The sequence below is a fragment of the Cucurbita maxima genome, unplaced genomic scaffold (genome assembly GCF_002738345.1).
Source record: "Cucurbita maxima cultivar Rimu unplaced genomic scaffold, Cmax_1.0 Cma_Scf00005, whole genome shotgun sequence".
Taxonomy (NCBI): Eukaryota; Viridiplantae; Streptophyta; class Magnoliopsida; order Cucurbitales; family Cucurbitaceae; genus Cucurbita; species Cucurbita maxima.
In genome coordinates this window covers 3,685,353-3,704,533 of record NW_019272021.1, presented here as the reverse complement: position 1 = coordinate 3,704,533, position 19,181 = coordinate 3,685,353, and the positions used below count along the sequence as shown (strand labels likewise).

Genomic DNA, 19,181 nt, shown 5'->3' with positions numbered 1-19,181 from the left:
GTATCTACTAATAGTCCTATTCAAAAAAATTCAAAAAAATAAAAAAATAAAAAAAATAAGAGGCGAGGAATAAACTTAATTTAACCAAACGAAAACAATGAAAGAAAGCTCATAGGCTGAGGTTGAGAAGGATCCAAACTCAGAGAAGCGCACTGCCAATCCTTCTGAAAGCTACAGAATTGAACTCCGAAGTAACCATGAAAGCTTTGGCCTCAGCTCACTCAAAAGCTCCTTTCAAGTTCCAGGATGTGAGTTCTTTCTCGCTTTCAACTCCACTATTGTTCTTTTCATTGATTTCTCTTTCTCATGGTTTTATATTTCTTATGTTTTCGATCATTATCGAAGTCCGACGGCGGAGAATCTAGTGCCAATTCGTTTGGACATTGAAATCGACGGTCAGAGGTTCAAAGATGCCTTCACCTGGGACTCTTCTGGTAATTTTCATTGCTTACCTTGGTTGTGCCTGTTATGTTTCCTTCTAAATCAGGGATGATTCGTTTGTAGGTTAGTTTCAGCTCTTGACTGCTCGAATTTAGGTTTTATATTTTTCTCCCTAAATTTAGGATTTCTGAGTTGTAATACTGAATTAATCACTGTTTTACCAATGATTTTGGCCGCCGTATTGCTGATACTTTAATGGACTTGTAAACTTCGTTTGGTTTAAATATCTGACTTAATGTCTTCCATTGTGACTGTTTTGGTTTAGTATTTAGGCCTGAAATCAGTGTTTTGAAAGTTCTTAGTATGGCGAACTAAAGCACGGTAGACATTGAGAACGCAAAATGTTGTTGGATGAAAGCCCCACATTGACTAATTTAGGGAATGATCATGGATTTATAATCAAGGAATACTATTTCCATTGGTGTGAGGCCTTTGGGGAAGCCCAAAGCAAAGCTATGAGAGTTTATGCTCAAAGTGGACAATATCATACTATTGTGGAGAGTCGTGGTCATCTAACATGGTATTAGAGTCATGCCCTAAACTTAGTCATGTCAATAGAATCCTCAAATGTTGAACAAAGGACTCCAAAAGAAAAGGAGTCGAGGCTCCTCGAAGGCATGGTAAAAAATGACCAAGGCTCCAAAAGAAAAAGGAGTCAAGCCTCGATTAAGAGGAGGGTACTTTGTTCGAGGGGAGATGTTGGATGAAAGTCCCACATCGGCTAATTTAGGGAATGATCATGGGTTTATAATCAAGGAATATTATCTCCATTGGTGTGAGGCCTTTTGGGGAAGCCCAAAGCAAAGCGATGAAAGCTTATGCTCAAAGTGGACAATATCACAACATTGTGGATAGTCGTGTTCATCTAATAAGTGTGAGTCATTTTGTGTTAAATAGGCCTATGGTGTATTTGATATATATATATATTTTTTAATTAACATATCTATTAAACATAAAATTGAGTTTTGTGTCTAGTGATGCTTTAAACTTTCAATTTTGTATACAATAGCTCTTTGAATTTTAAATAATGTCAAATATTTCAAAGACGTATTAAACACAAAATTAAAAAATTTAAGGACTTTTTAAATATTAATTTGAAAGTTTAGAGACTTATTAGAGATTCAATGACTAATAAAAAAAAATTTGAAAGTTCTGAGATATATTTAAAAAAATTTATAATACCAACGACTAAACTTGTAATTTAACTTAAAATTTATACAAATGAAAAATTGTATTATCGACGATTAAGGCATTGGAAAAGTTCAGAAATTAGAGCTTTTTGTAAGAGGTGGGGGAGAAAAACAATCATTTTCTTTAAAAATCTTTGTTAGTTTCTCCATGCTTTAATTTTGTCATTTGGAAAAGGAGGTTGAAAGAACTTTCTCATAGAGTTTAATCATTCTCAGGCTTTATGAGAGACTTTAAATTATATGAATGACTTGTTATGCATTTTGTATCTTAAAACGTTCCAAAACCACTGGCACCTACCATTGAGGGTTTACTTGAAAATGCCTCTTTTGCTCTTCTGATAATATCTTCAGTAACGTCATGATATTTGATGTTTACTCTAGATCCAGATTCAGAGGGTGCTCTTTGCAAAGAGGACGGTGAAAGATTTAAAGCTTCCCCCGTTATTTATAACACAAATTGCACAATCCATTCAAGTAAGGATAATAGTCATCCGCGTCTCTCTCTCCCATTCTTCAAGGATTTGAATGGTCAGCCTAAACCATGTCTCCTTTAGATATTAACAACAAAACCTTATAACTTATAGATCATTACATATAATGAAATCTTGACTTGCCATCAAATTTATCATGTTTTCTCTTGGGTTTTGCTTATCAGTTGCAACTTACAGAATTTCAATCCTTTGAAGGTCAAGATATGTATAGTGGTGAAACGGTCATTTCAATCAAAATTTGTCTAGTTTGCGTTAACAATGCCAATCTCTTGACAACTATCTCCCTTTGTCATTATTCAACAGCTTGATGCCAAATAATGCAATTTTATTTTCTTTCCCAGCTTGATCTCCGAGTGAACAATACCCTCATAAAAGATCAGTTTCTGTGGGTAAAGTTGAGCATACTCTTGATACATTTGACTGGAACAAATACTTATTCAGCTTACTTGTGCAAAATGATATATTTTTTAGGACTTGAACAACTATGAGAGCGACCCTGAAGAGTTTTCCATGACATTCTGCAAAGATTTGGGTATTGAAGACCCTGAAGTAGGAGTGAGTAAAGATCAATTGAATATGTAACTGTTATGTACAAAGTTAGAACTGTTTGTTCCAGGTAAATTGGTTCCTTCGGTTGTGAAAAGGCAGCATTCCATGTTAAAGGGATGGATTATCAATGAGATATTTTCGCCTAAATTGTCATCCTGCACATGTTTTTCTCCAACTATTTGATACTAAGAGAATTTCATTTATTTTTGTAAGGTAGCCTGCAATTGCTTTTGTAATTAGAGAACAGCTCTATGAGGTTATTTTTTTCTTGCCTGTTAAAGCCTCCTTCTCCTCAAAACTATTTCTTTTTTCTAATTCTCTTCACAATCTGAGTGATTTATTTCATCACTGCATCTTCATGTGTCTATCTTCCAGATAGCTGTGCAGAATGTTAATTCAGCAAGAGAAAGCAGAATGAGCAAGTTTGAGCATGTTCCTCCAAGGTATCTATTTAGATATTCAAACTTGTGCATTTTTCCTCATTCTATCTAAATATTTACCATTATTCATTTGCCTATTGCGATGGTACGTTTCTCTGTTTGGCGCAACAGTAAAACTGGAGGTGCTTCGGTGGACCTCGTGAAGTTATTTGGTAATAAATCTCGATTCACTATTTTTTTTTTTTTTTGAAGTGATTAGTCTATTCCTTGAAGCTTATGGATTTTCCTTCCATTTCCATTCTCTTATCTAACCTAAGAAGTATATGGTATATAAATCGTACACGATTTTCTAGTACTGCTAGTTATGTTTGTTTTCTGGTATCGTGTGTCGTTGTCTTCAAGAGAGAGAAATCCAATGTTTATCAACATTGACCTAGAAGTTTAGGGTGTTTTTGATTCCTGAGAATCATTAGGGGCTCATGTGAATGACAACTTATCTCAAGTTCAAATAGATTCCCACATGCGTGAGATATCTAGACATGCTGAGATGTCTTCATATGCGGGTATCTCATTTCCACAACACTTGGTGGGGTTATGGGTGTCTATATTTTGCGCATAAACAAAAAGATATTGTTTGTTCTTTGTGCCCTTTTACCATTTTTCTAAGAGTATAGCATACTTTTAAATTTTATTTTATTTAGTTAGTAGTTTATGTTTTATTATTAACGTTCTGTCTGTTACAGATAAATATGAACTTTTTCGTTTTTTTTTTCAGAATCAGAGAGTTCATATCCCTATCTTAATGCCATTTACACTTCTTTATTCTCAAGTTTTAGCTTAAAATTAGTTTAAAGTACATGAATCACGTGACATGCACTTCATGCACTTAATTATTACCATGATCGAAGCATGTTTAATCCGAGCTTAGACCATTATTTTTTTCACCGTCTCAGTTTTTATACTATTTTCATTTGCCAGAGTTGGTGAGCTAAGTTTGGGAATGGGTTCTTTTTTTTTTTCAGTATAAATAACTAACTCCTATTATTAGTCTACTTCTAATATTCTTTCCAGCTGACTAAAATTATTAAAATTTGATGCTTACCGTAGTAGTATATGTTTGTTAGGATTCATGAACCTCCACAATGGTATAATATTGTTCACTTTGAGCATAAACTCTCATGACTTTGTTTTTTATTAGTTCGATGTAGAACTCATTTCCCAACGACCCTCAATACTATACACTAAAATGCAACGAGATAAGAAAGGATTGGAACATTTACGAACCAATTATTGATCTTTTATCAAACGAGAAAGCTAATGCCCTTGAATCAGAAAGAGAGAGGACTGCTTGGCAATATATTCTCAGTTGATCATATCACTTCTTATGGTCTAAGGTAAATTATCTGACACGGATGAAGTTAGGCAATTGTTCTTGCTGTTTCAACACATAATTAACATTCTTTAACTTTCCAAATTACAGGATTTCATAGCAATTCTTCATTGTAAGCCAATAAATCTAGCTGTTAAGTATGGTAATAAACTCTCTGATCTCTGATAATGACATGGGCAGAACTTCTGACATGAATTTGATTACCTAAAATTTTCAAAGGATGAATCTAGCTGAAAGACCGACTCATAAAGGATGAATTTGTTCCATTCAGCTGACAAGTGAAGAAAATTTTCAAATGCCAAAAGTTCTTTGATAGAATCATGGATGATATGGAGCAGTTCTTTGATAGAATCATGGATGATAAGAGACTGATATGTCACCAACTAAAAGTTGGGGAATAATTTGCTCAATTTACTTCATGAAACCAATCATGTGCCCATTTGAATTTGATTGGATGAAATGGATAATATTGTGAAAAATGCAGCAGATGGAAGGATAGAGGTCTGAAAAAGGCCTTCACGAGAAGCCCATCCAAATCCCTATCTTCCTTCCTCACAAATCTATGAAAATGATGGAAAGACATATTTTGTACGGATTGAAATAGACCTCAATAGTGGTGTGGCAGTTGAATTTTGTGGCTCAAAATTCGAGTTGGATGAGATATTTTTGGTAACCATAGTTTAATTTAAATTACACCAAATATCTTATCATTTGAAATTTTTTATTTTACGTCGAAATAAATTATGCATCAAATTTTGGTTATTAATCTTTCATATCTATTAGAATCTTTAAAATTAGGTACGTTATCAATTTTTAAAGATTTAACTTTCATGTCAATTTATGATCATAAGAGATGTTCGAGAATAACCATTTTATTATTTTAATTCTATATGTTCATCAATCAAAGTCTTTATCATATCAAATCATGAACGTCTAATTCTACGAATCTGAAAACTCAAATGATTAAAATTACGGGTCAAATCATCCTTGATATCATTAAACTAGAAGCAAAAAAATAATAATTCATCTTAAAAAAGGAAAAAAAAAAAAATTCTAAAAGTCCAAGCTTCTCTCATTGTCTCTCAATTTGATGCCTTGGAAGGTGGTGCACATAAATTATAACTAAAAATGACAAACCAATCAGATCTGAGCCAATTTGATCAGAGATAAGGTTCCATTCCCCATAAGAAAAAAAAGAAAAAAAGGAGAGATTTTTAGGACTTAAAAAGAGTAATAATTATAAAACTTAAATCTCACCATGATTAAAACCTTCAAATCATGGGGATTCATTTCCTACACAAACAAAATCATCATAACTCACAAAATAACATGAAGAGGAGAGAGAGAGAGAGAGAGAGAGAGAGAGAGAGATGTATTATGCTTTATCTACACCAATTAACCAACCACCACCATCTGTCGGTGTCGGTGGCGGCCTCGACGACGGTTAAGAAGACACATTGCAAGCAGTAGCGGCGGTCGTAGTTGAATTGGCCTTGTCTAAAATAGACCACATCACATGCACGTCTTCGTACCCACATGCCATCACTTCTCCTTGGAGATTCCTCACGTCTACTCGCTTCTCTTGCTCTACAAATTCAAATCATAACAGGTGAGCTATGTTTAAATTGATAATCATAGATAATTTCTTTGAATTTAGAGAGAGAAGAAAGAGTATGAAGCGGGTTTGAAATGAGTTTTGAAGTGGTTAAAAAAAACCCGAGAGCTAACCTGAATCGGAGGGAGACTTTTTGGGATCTCGAGGGTGCTGGTTGAAGATGGTGCAAGCCTTTCTAAAGGGAGAAATGATGGTTTTCTTCCAAGAAGCCATGGGAATATGAAGGTGTGAGAATGTGTTTGGCTGAAAGGCGTTGGAAGTGAAATGGCTCACAATTTATAGCGAAGTGTGAGAGAGAGAGAGAGAGAGAAGAAGAAGAAGAAGAAGAGAAAGAAGGCAAGATCCGAAGGATGAGCAACACAACTTTTTATTCTTATCTCAAAAATCATTATTCTTATTCTTATTCTTATTTTATAATATGAACAGAAAAAAAAAAAAAAAAAAATTAATTTTTGAGCGTGTCGAGACGTGAACGAAACATTTCTTATAAGGGTGTGAAAACCTATCCCTAGTAGACATATTTTAAAACCGTGAGGTTGACAACGATATGTAACGGGTCAAAATGAACAATATTTGCTAGTGTAAGCTTGACATGTTACAAATGGTATCAAAACTAGACACTAAGTGGTGTGCTAGTGTGAATGTTAGGCTTCCAAGGAGGGTGGATTGTGAGATCTCACTTCAGTTGGAAAGGAGAACGATACATTCTTTATAAGACAGTGGAAACCTATCTCTAGTAACGTATTTTATAACCATGAGGTAGATGAAGATACGTAACAGGTCAAAGAGGACAATATTTACTGACGGTAGGCTTGGGTTGTTACAACTAGGGTGTGCCAGCAAGAACACTAGGCCTCCTAGAAGTGTGGATTGTGAGATCTCACGTCGCTTAGAGAGGAGAACAAAGCATGCCTTATAAAAGTGTGGAAACTTCTCCCCATCATACGTGATTTAGAACGTGAGGCTGATGATAGTGTACGTAACCTTGGACTGCTACAAACAAATTTGTAGATGCAATGTACATAAAAATTAAAAGTTTAGAGATATATTAGACATAAAATTAAAATTTTAAGATTTGTTACCAATTTTTAAAATGGAATGATTTAACATATTAATTAATAATATATAAATAAAAAATAATAATATAAGGTGTGGTCTCACACTGCAGCAAAGCACATGGCGCACGCTCCCTCACCGTCCTCTCCGACCTTACACGTGAAACCATTCCTTCACTTCTCACTTTCAAACCACTTTTTTCCATTATTTATTTATTTATTTATTTCCTTTGATTTTAATTAAAAGTTTTTTTTAATTATATATATATATATATATATATATATATATATATATATATATATATATAACTGCCAAGAAAAACTAAAACGTACAAATAATAATTAAAACAGTCTTTTTCTTTGCTTTTTACCTATTGTTCTTTCTCATTTTCTTTTGTTTTCTTTTGGATATTTTAAAGTGGAAGAACATGAATAATGTGTATATGTGGGATTTTTTTTTTTTTTTAAATGGGTAAAACTATGATGAATGATTTTGTGGGGGGAAGAGGACGGAGTGTTCGATAAACTAAACATTTGGTCTTAGAAATTCCAAGTATACTTCTATCCTCTTGTTCGATGACCTATGTGTTCATCAGTCGATAAACTAGACGTTTGGTCTGAGAAATTCCAAGTATACTTCTATCCTCTTGTTCAATGACCTATGTGTTCATCAGTTGAACTATGCTCAAATTGTTTAGTTATTTAATGATTTAATTTTATTCCGTTATTTACCTTTTTTGTAACATGTTATATAAGTATTTTACATTACTTTTTAATTTAATTAGCTTTTCGTGTCAATGTTTAACTAAAAATGTATGGTTAAAGTAGTATAAGATCAGTAAAAGTTAGAATTGAACAAATTGGTCGACCCTTGTAATTAGGCTTGTTAAGTGTGACACCCGAGTAAATGAGAGATACATAAATGAAGCGAGAATAATCGTGAAGATATAATAGTTTAAAAAAAAATGCTTAAAAGAATTGAAAGTTACTACTTGTATGTACCTTTCAAAAAATTAAACATATTTAACTTAGAGTAATTTTATCTTAGACAACCTCCTAGAAGCCGTTCACGACAAGTAAAGACAAAACGTGTTAAAAGGACCCGTGTTGGTTTGTGGAGATAATCTTCACTTTTAGAGACCGTTCAAGACAACTGGGGTAAAATGGTCATTTCGCAAAAGATGTGGACAAATTATAAATATTAATCGATTCAATTATAAATATAATTGGCATTTATGAGAAAAAAAAATGTAATTTTGAATAGATTAATTTCTTTAAAAATTTAATTAATTCATTTATGGTATAAGTCAATAATTCATTAATAAAAATAATACTCAATGATTGGTTAATCATTATTTATAATTAAATAATTAATGTGTTACTATCTATAATTTCCAAAGTGTACAAATTGTTAGTAAGCCTAAGTTTTGACCCATTATTTATTTATTTATTTATTTATTTATTATTATTATTTTGAAAATCTAGTACCGTTTTTTAAATTTGACTAAGAATTCAAATAATTTTTTAAGAAAATAAAATAATTATAAATTTCAAAAATTAAAAATGAATAATCAAACGTGTCTAAAATATTTCCTATAATATATATCATCTAAGTTTGGTTTTAAAAGGATGAACGTTTAAAAATGATTCTCTTTTTCTTTATAACTTTAAAGATTTTTAATACTTTTTGTAACTTTTGCATATCATATCCAAATTCTTGAGTCTCGAGTGAATACCAATATGAACATAACTCAACTGATACAAAATAAGTTTTGTCGATTAAAAGATCAGAAGTGGGATCCCTAGATTTGTTTGGATCTCGTAGGTTTTTCGGTCCAATGAATTTTATTTATTCCTGCGATTTCAAATGTCTACTCGAATAGTTATTATAGCGGCCTAATGGGCACCAAATGTACCTTATGTCTATGTGGGTTAGGAGGTGGAGGGGTCCTTAGGACATAGTCCTTCAAGAAGTGGTTATTTTAGGACATGTCCTTTAAGAAGTGGTTATTTTAGGACATAGTCATTTATGATATGTGTCTTTGTTGCCTCTTTTTTCAGGTTTACCCTTTTTTCTTTACTTTTTAGATCTTTTATCGATTGAATCTCTCAACCTTTAGATTATGTTATTGTCAATAAACTTATTTGTTCGTAACTTAGTAATAAGGTGGAAAATCCTTCAGCTCAATATCATATCTGGCACTTCGAAGTTTATAGCTTCAACGCTATCATAGCACCTCATTACTAGCCAACTAAACGTCACCTTAGACACTCGTGTTTCAAATTGTTCATAATTGTGAGACACTATATATCAACAACCTTTACAATGAGTAATTGATTGGGTTAGTGCGCAGGAAACAAAATGGTTTATATTATCGAGCCATATTTCTTGCCTCGAGTCTCTAACCAGGGGTAGTCTTCACCAAGCTATTGTAGGTATGTGTTTGGAACAACGACCCTTATTTCTACTTTTCAAACTAAAGATAAACAACCAAACATTGCAACATTTACTCGTGCCCTAATAGAGTCACCTCCTAACTTATTAAACGAACGTTCATTTAAGAGATGACCCATTTCGTTGGAGACATTTTATTCCCAAAAACAACAACAAATAAAATAGTTGAATCGTACCTCGATAAACTAAACATATATAAACCATTTCAGAACATGTCGAGAGTAAAAAATAATAGAATGTAGCTATTACTTTCATCTGACATCAAAATTAAAAACTAATCGCATTAATAGATAGCAATTATATTAAATAATTTCTCCCAAGATGGGAACATAATCCAAACACACACTTTAAAGAACAAGAAGAGAGACATTATTATTGATAATATTGTAAGCATTAAGTCATAATGATTTGGTTAAATTCAATGTGTTGTGAAGTAAAAAGAGGGTTTAAATTATGGGTTAAGTGGTGGGGAAGTGGGAACACAAACATTAAGAATCTGACAAACACAAAGTTTTGTAGTTTTGAAGCTTTGAAAGCTTTGAAGATTGAAATTTGAACCACTTTTTTTCTTGTGCCCCACATGTATACATATATATATATATATATATATGTTCATATATGTTTATATATATTGGCTGCCTGCCATATGCATATTGCATAATGCATCTGCTGTTTCACATTCATGCACTCAATCCTTGTCCCCCACAACCTTTTGCCTTTGTCTTTATGATTAGAGCTTGAGCAATGAACATTGACCCCACATACTCAATAACTCATATTCATCTCACTTTCTAACCTTATTCATTATTCACTATTTGTTCAAAAGTTCACAAGTTTGAGTTTTTTTATTTTATTTTTATGTGTCGTTGAAAGAAGAAGAAAAAGAAAACTAGCTAAGATCAGATATTTGATCGAGAGATTAGAGGTTAGAGGTTCGAGTTTTTCTACTTTGACGTGTTGTTGAATTTGAAAGAAGAAAAAAGTAGCTAAGAAGATCAGATACTTGATCGAGAGGTTAGAGGTTCAAGTTTTTCTGCTTTTCCGTGCGATTGAATTTGAAAGAAGAAAAACAAATAAGCTAAGATTAGATATTTGATCAAGAGGTTAGAGGCTCGAGTTTCTCCACTTTCACGTGTTATTGAATTTGAATGAAGAAAAAGAACTAGCTACTATCAGATATTTGATCGAGAGGTTAAATGTTTGAGTTTCTCCATTTTCACGTGCAGTTGAATTCAAAAGAAGAAAAAACTAGCTAGGATCACACATTTCTTCACTTTCGCGTGTTGGGGCCAATGAACAAAACAAAACAAAAAACATGAAATAATTTAGCATGATGAACAAGAGGCATTCATCCGAAGACGAAGACGTAGGTATAATAATTGACCCCCTTTTTTTTGCATCAAAATCCGACATATCAAAGAGGACCTACTTCCATTCTACCCAAAGTCGAGCATCATAACATGCCAGAGAAGAAAATGTTCTCATATGAAGGAATTCTCAGAGTCGTTAACAAAACTAGTATGTTACTCGAGCTAGGACTACTCTAGTAGATCAGTAATCGGGACCCGTTGTTTCCTACCTAACGTAATTTTGAGGATAATTTTTTTAAAGTTTTGGGTCCCTCCCTCTAATTTTAGGGCTAATCTAGAAACGGAAAGAAAAGACATTATTGCCCAAAGGAAAAAAAGATTGGAATATATATTATATTATATGATATAAAGAAATATGAATGAATTTAAAAGTACAAAAATGAGTATACGGAATAATTTTTGGATAAATGTGAGAGAGGACATTGGCATTTGGAAGCAATAATATGAATTAATTTTGGTGTTCTATGGCGACACTTTGTACAAACATCATCATGTTCTCTTTCTCTATACTTTAGCTGTCATTTGGAATCTCACATATTAGCACACCTTTTTTCCTTCAATTATTATCCATACACTCTATTCTACTTCTAAATGCTACATTCCAGGAGATCAAGTCTCGGGAACGTTGTTCTGAGCATGTTAGATGTGTACACGTTATTTTTAGAGATCGTACGTTGCATATTTGAGTTCGTAGGTTGTTGTAGGTGAAATCAAGCCTAAAATGCTCGAAGATTGGAAGACTTAGCCTAATATGAGCTAAATCGTGGCCTAGAGTTCATTTTGGGTTTGGTCTTACTGGTCAAGGTCGATTCAATCCAACTAGATCAAATCCATTCTAGTTTGATTTAATTGAGTACGTGTGAGATCCCACATCAGTTGAAGAGGGGAACGAAGTCTTCCTTATAAGAGGGTGGAAATCTCTCCCTAGTAAACATGTTTTAAAATCGTGAGGTTGACAGTGATACGTAACGGGTCAAAGCGGACAATGTTTGCTAGTGGTGGGCTTGGGCTGTTACAAATGGTATCAGAGCCAAACATCGAACAGTGTGTTAGCGAGCACGTTGGGCCCCTAAGAGGAGGTGGGTTGTGAGATCCCACATCAATTGGAGAGGGAAACAAAACATTTCTTGTAAGGGTGTGGAAACATCTCCCTAGTAGACGTATTTTAAAATCTTGAGAGAAAGCCCGACTAATAATGGGATTGGACTCTTATAGTATGTCGGGGGCCAATTAAACATTGGAAGGACATCAATATCATGTTGGGAGGAAAAGAATCAAAACCACTCCTTTTTTTCTCCTTTCCAAACCCTACATGATGCCCAAACAAAAGGAATCCCAAGAAAATGGATTTAGGTCTAGACCCTTAGTACTTATATATGCAATAGATGATGCAGTAGTTTATAAAGTGAAATTACATCATACATATATATAGTTCCTTCTAGAGATTTGGTAACTCATTCGTTCAATCATTTGGGCATTTGACGTCATAAAAATTGAATATTATTCGATTATGTGAATTCGGTGATTGACCCATGTCTTTATTCCATCAATTCTTTCTCGAGAACTTATTCGAGGAGGCTTCCAGGCTTGGCAGTTTGTACAATCGAGGAAAACAACAAAAATTTCTTTGAATTTGTATCAAGTGGTTATTATGGAGCAAACGGGTTTTTTTTCGGGTTTTTTAGTGTATGCGAGAGGATTGAATTTCAAAACTCTATCAACAATCACTAATTCCTAGCTCGATCGAGAGTTTTAAGGGCTTACCCTTAAAGTTTTAACCCTAGCCCACTACTAACTGATATTATCTTTTTTGAGATTTTTCTTAAAAGGCTTCCACTTAAGGTTTTTAAACGCGTCCACTAGGAGAAGTTTCTACACCCTTATAAAAAATACTTCGTCTCCAACTGAGATCTCACAGTGAAGTCATTGGAATCATCTTTACAATAAAACCTACTGTTACAAAAGACTAGGCATTAAAGTGAGCTCATATCTTTGCAACGTTATTTCATTTTCCCTATTTAATTTATTCGTAATTGTAATTTATTAACTTAGTTGTTTTCCCTGTGAATTTAGGTTCCACTACGAGCTACCATAGCTTAGACCCTAATCTTCATCTCAAGTCGACGAATCAAGAGGCATATATGTTGAGACAAAACCTATAATTCGTCAGCAACGACTATCAAGAACAAAAATATGGCTCCAAATCTATCGAGAACACCTTCAAAACCTAAACATCAAGAACCAAAATAATTCCAAAATTAATATCTTAAACTAAATCGACCTAGTAATCGAGATATTGATCAACCCACTTAAAAAAATTCCAACTTTTATTGATCACAAGAACAAAAGATTACAAAATCGAGAGAAACAGAAAGATCGGCCAAAATCCAACTCAACTCAACTCAACCTAAACCAAACCAACCCACGAACATTACATCAGCTCAAAGAGAACGATATCAGTAAGGAAGAACGGAGCATAGATTCGGCCAAAGAAGAAGAACAGCTGTGATTCAAACCGCAAAAGTTTGTTGCTCAGAATCAGAAACACGAGACTCATAGAATCTAGCAATAAAATCAGAAGCTTTACGATCAATTCCAGGCTCAGCCACCCATCTACCTCTACTATCTTGATCACTTGGCCACATCCTTCTTCTAATTTCAGCGCTTTCATCCCAATAAGCTTCATCATTATCTCTTCCTCCCACCATTGGGAAGCAGCAGCTTTTCAATATGCTGCAAATTGAGAAGCATTTCAAGGACTTTGATCTTCCTCCCATATGATATTGTTCTAAAGATCTCTCCTTTTTTGTTTGATTATTTCCAAATACTGCCTTTTTTATCTCTCTTGGCTTCTCTAAGCCCTTCAATGGTAGAGAATATAATGGCTGCATGAGTTTATATAGAAAAGAAGAAGAGGCTTTGCTTTTGGGACAGGTTGTTGAAGCTTTTGCTTTTTACTTACTTTTTGGGTTATTTATATAAACTGATGTGAAACACGGGATTATGGTAAGTGAGCATAACTCAATGGTAATTGACATGTAAATTTGAGGTTCAAATTTGTGAGATCTCGTATCGGTCGGAGAGGGGAAACGAAGCATTCAAAGGTGTGGAAACTTCTCTAAAGCAGACATGTTTTAAAACTGTGAGGCTAACAATGGGATTGGGCTGTTACAATCAATACGTAACAAGCCAAAGCGGCCAATATCTGCTAACGGTGGGATTGGGCTGTTACAATTTGTGGACGGTGAGTATTTTATATTAAAACCGAAATCAGAACCTAGAGTACATGGATGAGTATTTTATATTATAGATTAGCCAAGAAATGGACGGCCAGGATCCAATGACAAGACTGGTTAAGATAAGGGTTGCTGTCCTCTACTTTTTGATTCACCTAACTCTTTTCTTCCTCAACTTTTTTTTTGTTCTTTGTATTCTCCTTTGCTCTTGACAGAGAGGATTCTGCCTAACTCCTTGTTTAAATATTGCCTATGGAAACAGCTTGCTTATAAAAACCTAAATCTTCATGATCACTAATGTTAACTTGAACATTCGGCGCCCGATCTTTTTTTTTAATCGTTTTCGTTTAGCTTTCAAGTATTCTTTTCCAAGTTTTTGACTACGGTACAAAGACTACAAATAAGCATTTTTTTCTTGTCTATAAACGATTTCACTTGATGTTATTGTCAAAATCTGGACAGAGTAACTATAACAATCCAAGCTCACCGCTAGTTAGATACTATTCTCTTTGGATTTTCTCTTTCGAAATTTCCCTCAATTTTTGTAAAACGCATATGCTATGAGAGGTTTTCACACCCTTATAAAAAATATTTCATTTCCTTTCCAACCGATGTGGGATCTCACAGTCCACCCCTCTTCAGGGTCCAGCGTCCCAGCTGACATTCGTTCCCCTCTCCAATTGATGTGAGATCTCACAGTCCATACCTCTTCAGGGTCCAGCGTCCCCACTGACACTCGTTCCCCTCTCTAACCGATGTGAGACCTCACAGTCCACCCCTCTTTAGGGTCCAGCGTCTTGGCTGACACTTGTTCTCCTCTCCAATCGATGTGGGATCTCACTGTATCACATCATACCTTCATATGACAACAACGGTACAATTTGTTCGGAACTGCCACATTGGCATCAATGGCCTTTCAAAAGGGCACCTTTTTTGCTTGGAAAGAACCTTTGGAAAGGAAAGGAAAGGAGCGGTGGATTTAGGGGTTGGGGGAGTTTCTTAGAGGCCTCCTCAATGCATTCAAGCTGTCTGTCTAGCTTTTAGGAATCTAAAAGAAGCCCTCACTCTCTCTGGTTTGCATATTTTCCCCATTACTTTATTTATTCCACTTATGAACTTCATAATAATAATAATCTGTCTTTGATTTTGAAGGGATCATCAATGATATTTATTATGTTTTTGATGATTTGGTTTTAGTTTAATATGAAAAAAGCTAGATATTGTCTATATAAGCAAATCTCTTAGCAGCTTCTTGCATATAGTACTTCAAATCTTCTCCTTAATACTTAAGTAAAAGGTTAATAGATTCTTTTTCTTGCAATCCGACCAAAATAATTGGCAAATAGGTTATTTTTTCAAAAGTAGCTACAATTTAATAGGCAGGTCTAGAATCATCTCCGTCAGAATAGGCTGCATTTTTCATACCGCTATTCAAATAGCTTTTTTGATTATATTTTTTACTACTCCTCAGAATCGAATGACTATTCATTCATCTGTTTCTCACGTTTCTAAAAGTATTTCAAATTCTTATCTCTCCAAAGGGTTTCATAGTAAAGAAGAAGAAAAAAACTTAAAGAAAACCAGAGATTTTAAAGGCTCATTAACACTCCAAAGTGAAATTACAAAAGAGTACTGTATGAAATGAAGTGGGCATAGTAGATGGTATCACAATCTTGCAACCTTATTAATAATGGCTTTAGGGGCATTTTGGGCATGTTTTGGGTCATTTGGGACGGAGGAAGTGCATAGAAGAGTTACCCTAGCGGTGGACACGATCACTTTAGTCTCTTTCAAATCCTTCCACAATTCTACATCCCATACCTACACATCATACAATCATTCTCGATCATGCTCGAACAACTTTAAACCGTTTATTGTACTCTAGCTACAAGATTACCAAGTTCTTAGTAATTCTTAGCAGCAGACTATCGATAAAATTTAAGTTACATTATAAATTTAGTCACGGTAATTGTTCGTATATCTTATAAAGGCGTCTAAACTAGTTCTTGAAATCGTGATTATGTATCTGATAAGTTCGTAGTTCTTCCTTTCTTTAGCTAACTTTCGGTTTTGTATTTGATGAATCCTCGATCAAATATTATTTTGAAAAAGAATATAATATTAAAATGAATATTTAAAAAAAATGCCATTTCTTCTGAAAATTGTAAGAAGGAAGAAAGGGAAAGAGGGATACCTGAATGGTTCTGCCGACGGTGACCGGCGTAGCTTCGGCGAGAACGACGGCGCCCATCTCTGCGCTCTTCAAGTGATTGATACTAAGATGGATTCCGACTACTTTCCGGTAGCCCGACGCCACATAAGCCCCCTTACTCGCCAAAGCCTCCGCAATCAACGCCGATACACCGCCGTGCAACACTTTAAACGGCTTCATTTTCAAAATTCGTCCACGAATCAACACAAAATATATAAAAATATCAAGAATAACACTGAACTGTGAAGTTTTCAAAGATTATTTAATTAAATAATGTAAGATAAAATTTTCAAAATTCGAGATGTAACCTAACAGTAATTAAAATCAACCTAACAATTCTGGAGCAAATTTTTTTAATAATTAAACGAAACAAAAAGAAAATAGACCAAGAAACTGAAATTAGGGCAACCGGAATGTGACTGAACGAACCTGGCAGCAGATTGGGGAAACGAGGATGCGACCGCTCACTCTCTGAGCAGATTCGTGTTCTATCACGAATCCGACTGCCTGAAGCGGAGCGTCCTGAATCGGCGGCGGCGGCGGAGGAGGAGGAGGAGGAGGATTGCTTCTAGACATTTTGGCCGCGAATCGGAATCGAATGGCTGGAGCTGAGACTTAGAGGCTCCGATCGGGTGAAAGAGACGGGGGAAAAAATGGAGAAGGGTGAAATTTTGGGGGGGAAAATTAATATTTCACAGTAAATTATTGGAAAATACTTTTCCGTAATAAAAATATTTTTTATAAAATAAAAAAATACCATGGAGAAGGTCTTAATTTTGAAGCTTTTTATTAAATTGTAAAATAAATAAATAAATAAATAAATAAATAAGAATTGTGGATATAAAATGAAGTGGACATTTTATTTACTAAAATTAATTACTAAATAAAACTCGGGTCGGTAAATATCCATGATTCGATTCATATATCTGTGGATTTAAATAATAATAGTAATAATAATAATTACAATTTTGCAAACATCTTGAGGGCATTTGCGGCATTTACAGCATGTTTTGGGACAGGCAAATTGCAAAGAAGAGTAACTCTTGCCGTGGACACGACCACTTTTGTCTCTTTCAAATCCTTCCACAGTTTCACGTCCCATACCTGTATCATACCCATCAAAATATTTAGGGCACGTTTTGAGAGCAGCTTCGGTCGATAAGCTTTACGGGTTTGAAGAATGAAAAGTTTATTAAGTCTCGATGTGGGGAAAAAAATTGATTAGGAGGATAGTTTAGGAAGTATGGGTTTTAAAAAAAACGGAACCGTGTTGGTAGCATTCTCCGATTAAACTCGAGTTTACAAACTCATCTCCCAAAGAATGGATCGGGTCGAGAAGGGCTTTAAGGGAAACCACCTTTATGTTGAATATGAGTTCAAATCACCGAATCGGTTAGATTGTTTTTTAGGTTCGGATAGGCTCGATTGTTGGAGAATCAAAAATATGGGTTATCTATATCTATCTATGTGTATATATATGTGCTGAATATTAAAAGTTTATAAATGTTAATTACTAAAATTTATAATTTATGTTATAATATTAAAATTTTAATTTTAAGGAGGTTGATATAAGAATAATTAATCTTCAAGGTCAAAATTTAATTTAATATTATTTAAAATTAAAAAATATTATATAATTTTTAAGTTTTTTTTTAATTATTTTTTTTAGTTGGAATTATTATTATTTATTTATTATTATAAAACGTCACAGTCTGTCTTAATTCCTATTGGCTTTGAAAAAAATTTATTTAAATAAAAATAATTTAATAATAATTGGGAAGCGATTAGGAAAGGAAGCATGCCTGGATGGTTCGGCCGACGGTGACCGGAGCGGCTTCAGCGAAAACGAGGTCGCCGAGGGCGGCGCTCTTCAAGTGATTGATACTGAGATGAATTCCGGCGACTCTCTGGTAGCCGGACGCCGTATGAGCGCCAATGCTCGCCAGAGACTCTGCGATCAACGCCGATACTCCGCCGTGCAGAACTTTGAACGGCTTCAATTACAAAATTGACCGGCAAATCCAAATCAAATCGGAAGAACATAAAATTAAATCGGAGTTTAATCGGAAGAAAATCGAATTGAAACCTGGCAGCAGATTGAGGAGACGAGGAGACGGCCGGCCACTCTCTGAGGAGAGACGTGGTCGATTTCGAATCCGAAGGCGTGAAGGGTAACATCGAGAACTGGCGGCGTAGACGGCGGAGGAGGTTCTGTAGGCGACATTTCGGTAGTGAATCGGAATCGGAACCGGAAAAACAGAGGAAGAGATCTTGGATTCCGGCCGACGATGGCGGAGGAACTAAAAATGATAATGGAATGGGTTTGGTGGAGTTGGAGCGATTTTAAAAGTCAAGAATCCATGGTCCACAACAGCGGTTGGTCGATGAATTTTCATTTCATTTTAATAATTATAAATTACATTTTTAAAATATTTAATTTGTAGATATATTCAAAATTATAAATTAATTTATTTATTTATCCACCAATAGAAAAAATGAATTAAGAAAATTAAAATTAAAACAAATTTAGGGATTGAAATTAATTTTTTTAAAATTATTATTAGGTTTGGTGACGTGGAAAATATTAAAACAAAAGTATTTTATTTTCTCTCTCTCTTCCCCACTCACATTATGACTTGACTTTTACTTTTTTTATTTTTTATAAAAATAATAATAATAGAGAGAAAAAATCACATTAGCCAATGAATGGATAAAAAGAAGACACGTTTTCATTTTTAAAATTTTTTTTAAAAAAATTATATATATATATATATATTTTTTTTTTTTTTTTTTTTTT

General features: G+C 34.2%; 3 protein-coding genes and 1 pseudogene across 3 annotated transcripts; 1 reads left to right on the top strand and 3 right to left on the bottom strand.

Moving 5' to 3' along the window:
- Nucleotides 1-197: 197 nt before the first annotated feature.
- LOC111479245 lies at nucleotides 198-5,114 on the top strand (annotated as a pseudogene).
- Nucleotides 5,115-5,596: 482 nt separating this feature from the next.
- On the bottom strand, nucleotides 5,597-6,419 carry LOC111479526. Its single transcript, XM_023124232.1, has 2 exons — nucleotides 6,170-6,419; nucleotides 5,597-6,028 (listed from the first exon to the last, which is right to left on the bottom strand). The coding sequence occupies exons 1-2, from the start codon at nucleotides 6,267-6,269 to the stop codon at nucleotides 5,886-5,888; spliced, it is 243 nt and encodes an 80-aa protein (XP_022980000.1). The 5' UTR covers nucleotides 6,270-6,419; the 3' UTR covers nucleotides 5,597-5,885.
- Nucleotides 6,420-15,682: 9,263 nt separating this feature from the next.
- Nucleotides 15,683-17,082, bottom strand: LOC111479487 (1,4-dihydroxy-2-naphthoyl-CoA thioesterase 1-like). Its single transcript, XM_023124185.1, has 3 exons — nucleotides 16,814-17,082; nucleotides 16,367-16,558; nucleotides 15,683-15,993 (listed from the first exon to the last, which is right to left on the bottom strand). The coding sequence occupies exons 1-3, from the start codon at nucleotides 16,958-16,960 to the stop codon at nucleotides 15,838-15,840; spliced, it is 495 nt and encodes a 164-aa protein (XP_022979953.1). The 5' UTR covers nucleotides 16,961-17,082; the 3' UTR covers nucleotides 15,683-15,837.
- Nucleotides 17,083-17,279: 197 nt separating this feature from the next.
- LOC111479492 (1,4-dihydroxy-2-naphthoyl-CoA thioesterase 1-like) lies at nucleotides 17,280-18,740 on the bottom strand. Its single transcript, XM_023124189.1, has 3 exons — nucleotides 18,471-18,740; nucleotides 18,187-18,378; nucleotides 17,280-17,488 (listed from the first exon to the last, which is right to left on the bottom strand). The coding sequence occupies exons 1-3, from the start codon at nucleotides 18,606-18,608 to the stop codon at nucleotides 17,345-17,347; spliced, it is 474 nt and encodes a 157-aa protein (XP_022979957.1). The 5' UTR covers nucleotides 18,609-18,740; the 3' UTR covers nucleotides 17,280-17,344.
- Nucleotides 18,741-19,181: the final 441 nt, after the last annotated feature.

What these genes read in the sequence shown, in the direction of transcription:
- LOC111479492 (XM_023124189.1), bottom strand. Translation starts at nt 18,608, where the DNA reads ATGTCGCCTACAGAACCTCCTCCGCCGTCTACGCCGCCAGTTCTCGAT. An exon ending in TCTCCTCAATCTGCTGCCAG is followed by an intron (nt 18,379 to 18,470) that starts GTTTCAATTCGA and finishes TTGTAATTGAAG; the next exon opens with CCGTTCAAAGTTCTGCACGG. An exon ending in CCGTCGGCCGAACCATCCAG is followed by an intron (nt 17,489 to 18,186) that starts GCATGCTTCCTT and finishes GGTATGATACAG; the next exon opens with GTATGGGACGTGAAACTGTG.
- LOC111479487 (XM_023124185.1), bottom strand. Translation starts at nt 16,960, where the DNA reads ATGTCTAGAAGCAATCCTCCTCCTCCTCCTCCTCCGCCGCCGCCGCCG. An exon ending in TTTCCCCAATCTGCTGCCAG is followed by an intron (nt 16,559 to 16,813) that starts GTTCGTTCAGTC and finishes TTGAAAATGAAG; the next exon opens with CCGTTTAAAGTGTTGCACGG. An exon ending in CCGTCGGCAGAACCATTCAG is followed by an intron (nt 15,994 to 16,366) that starts GTATCCCTCTTT and finishes TATGATGTGTAG; the next exon opens with GTATGGGATGTAGAATTGTG.
- LOC111479526 (XM_023124232.1), bottom strand. Translation starts at nt 6,269, where the DNA reads ATGGCTTCTTGGAAGAAAACCATCATTTCTCCCTTTAGAAAGGCTTGC. An exon ending in AAAGTCTCCCTCCGATTCAG is followed by an intron (nt 6,029 to 6,169) that starts GTTAGCTCTCGG and finishes TTGAATTTGTAG; the next exon opens with AGCAAGAGAAGCGAGTAGAC.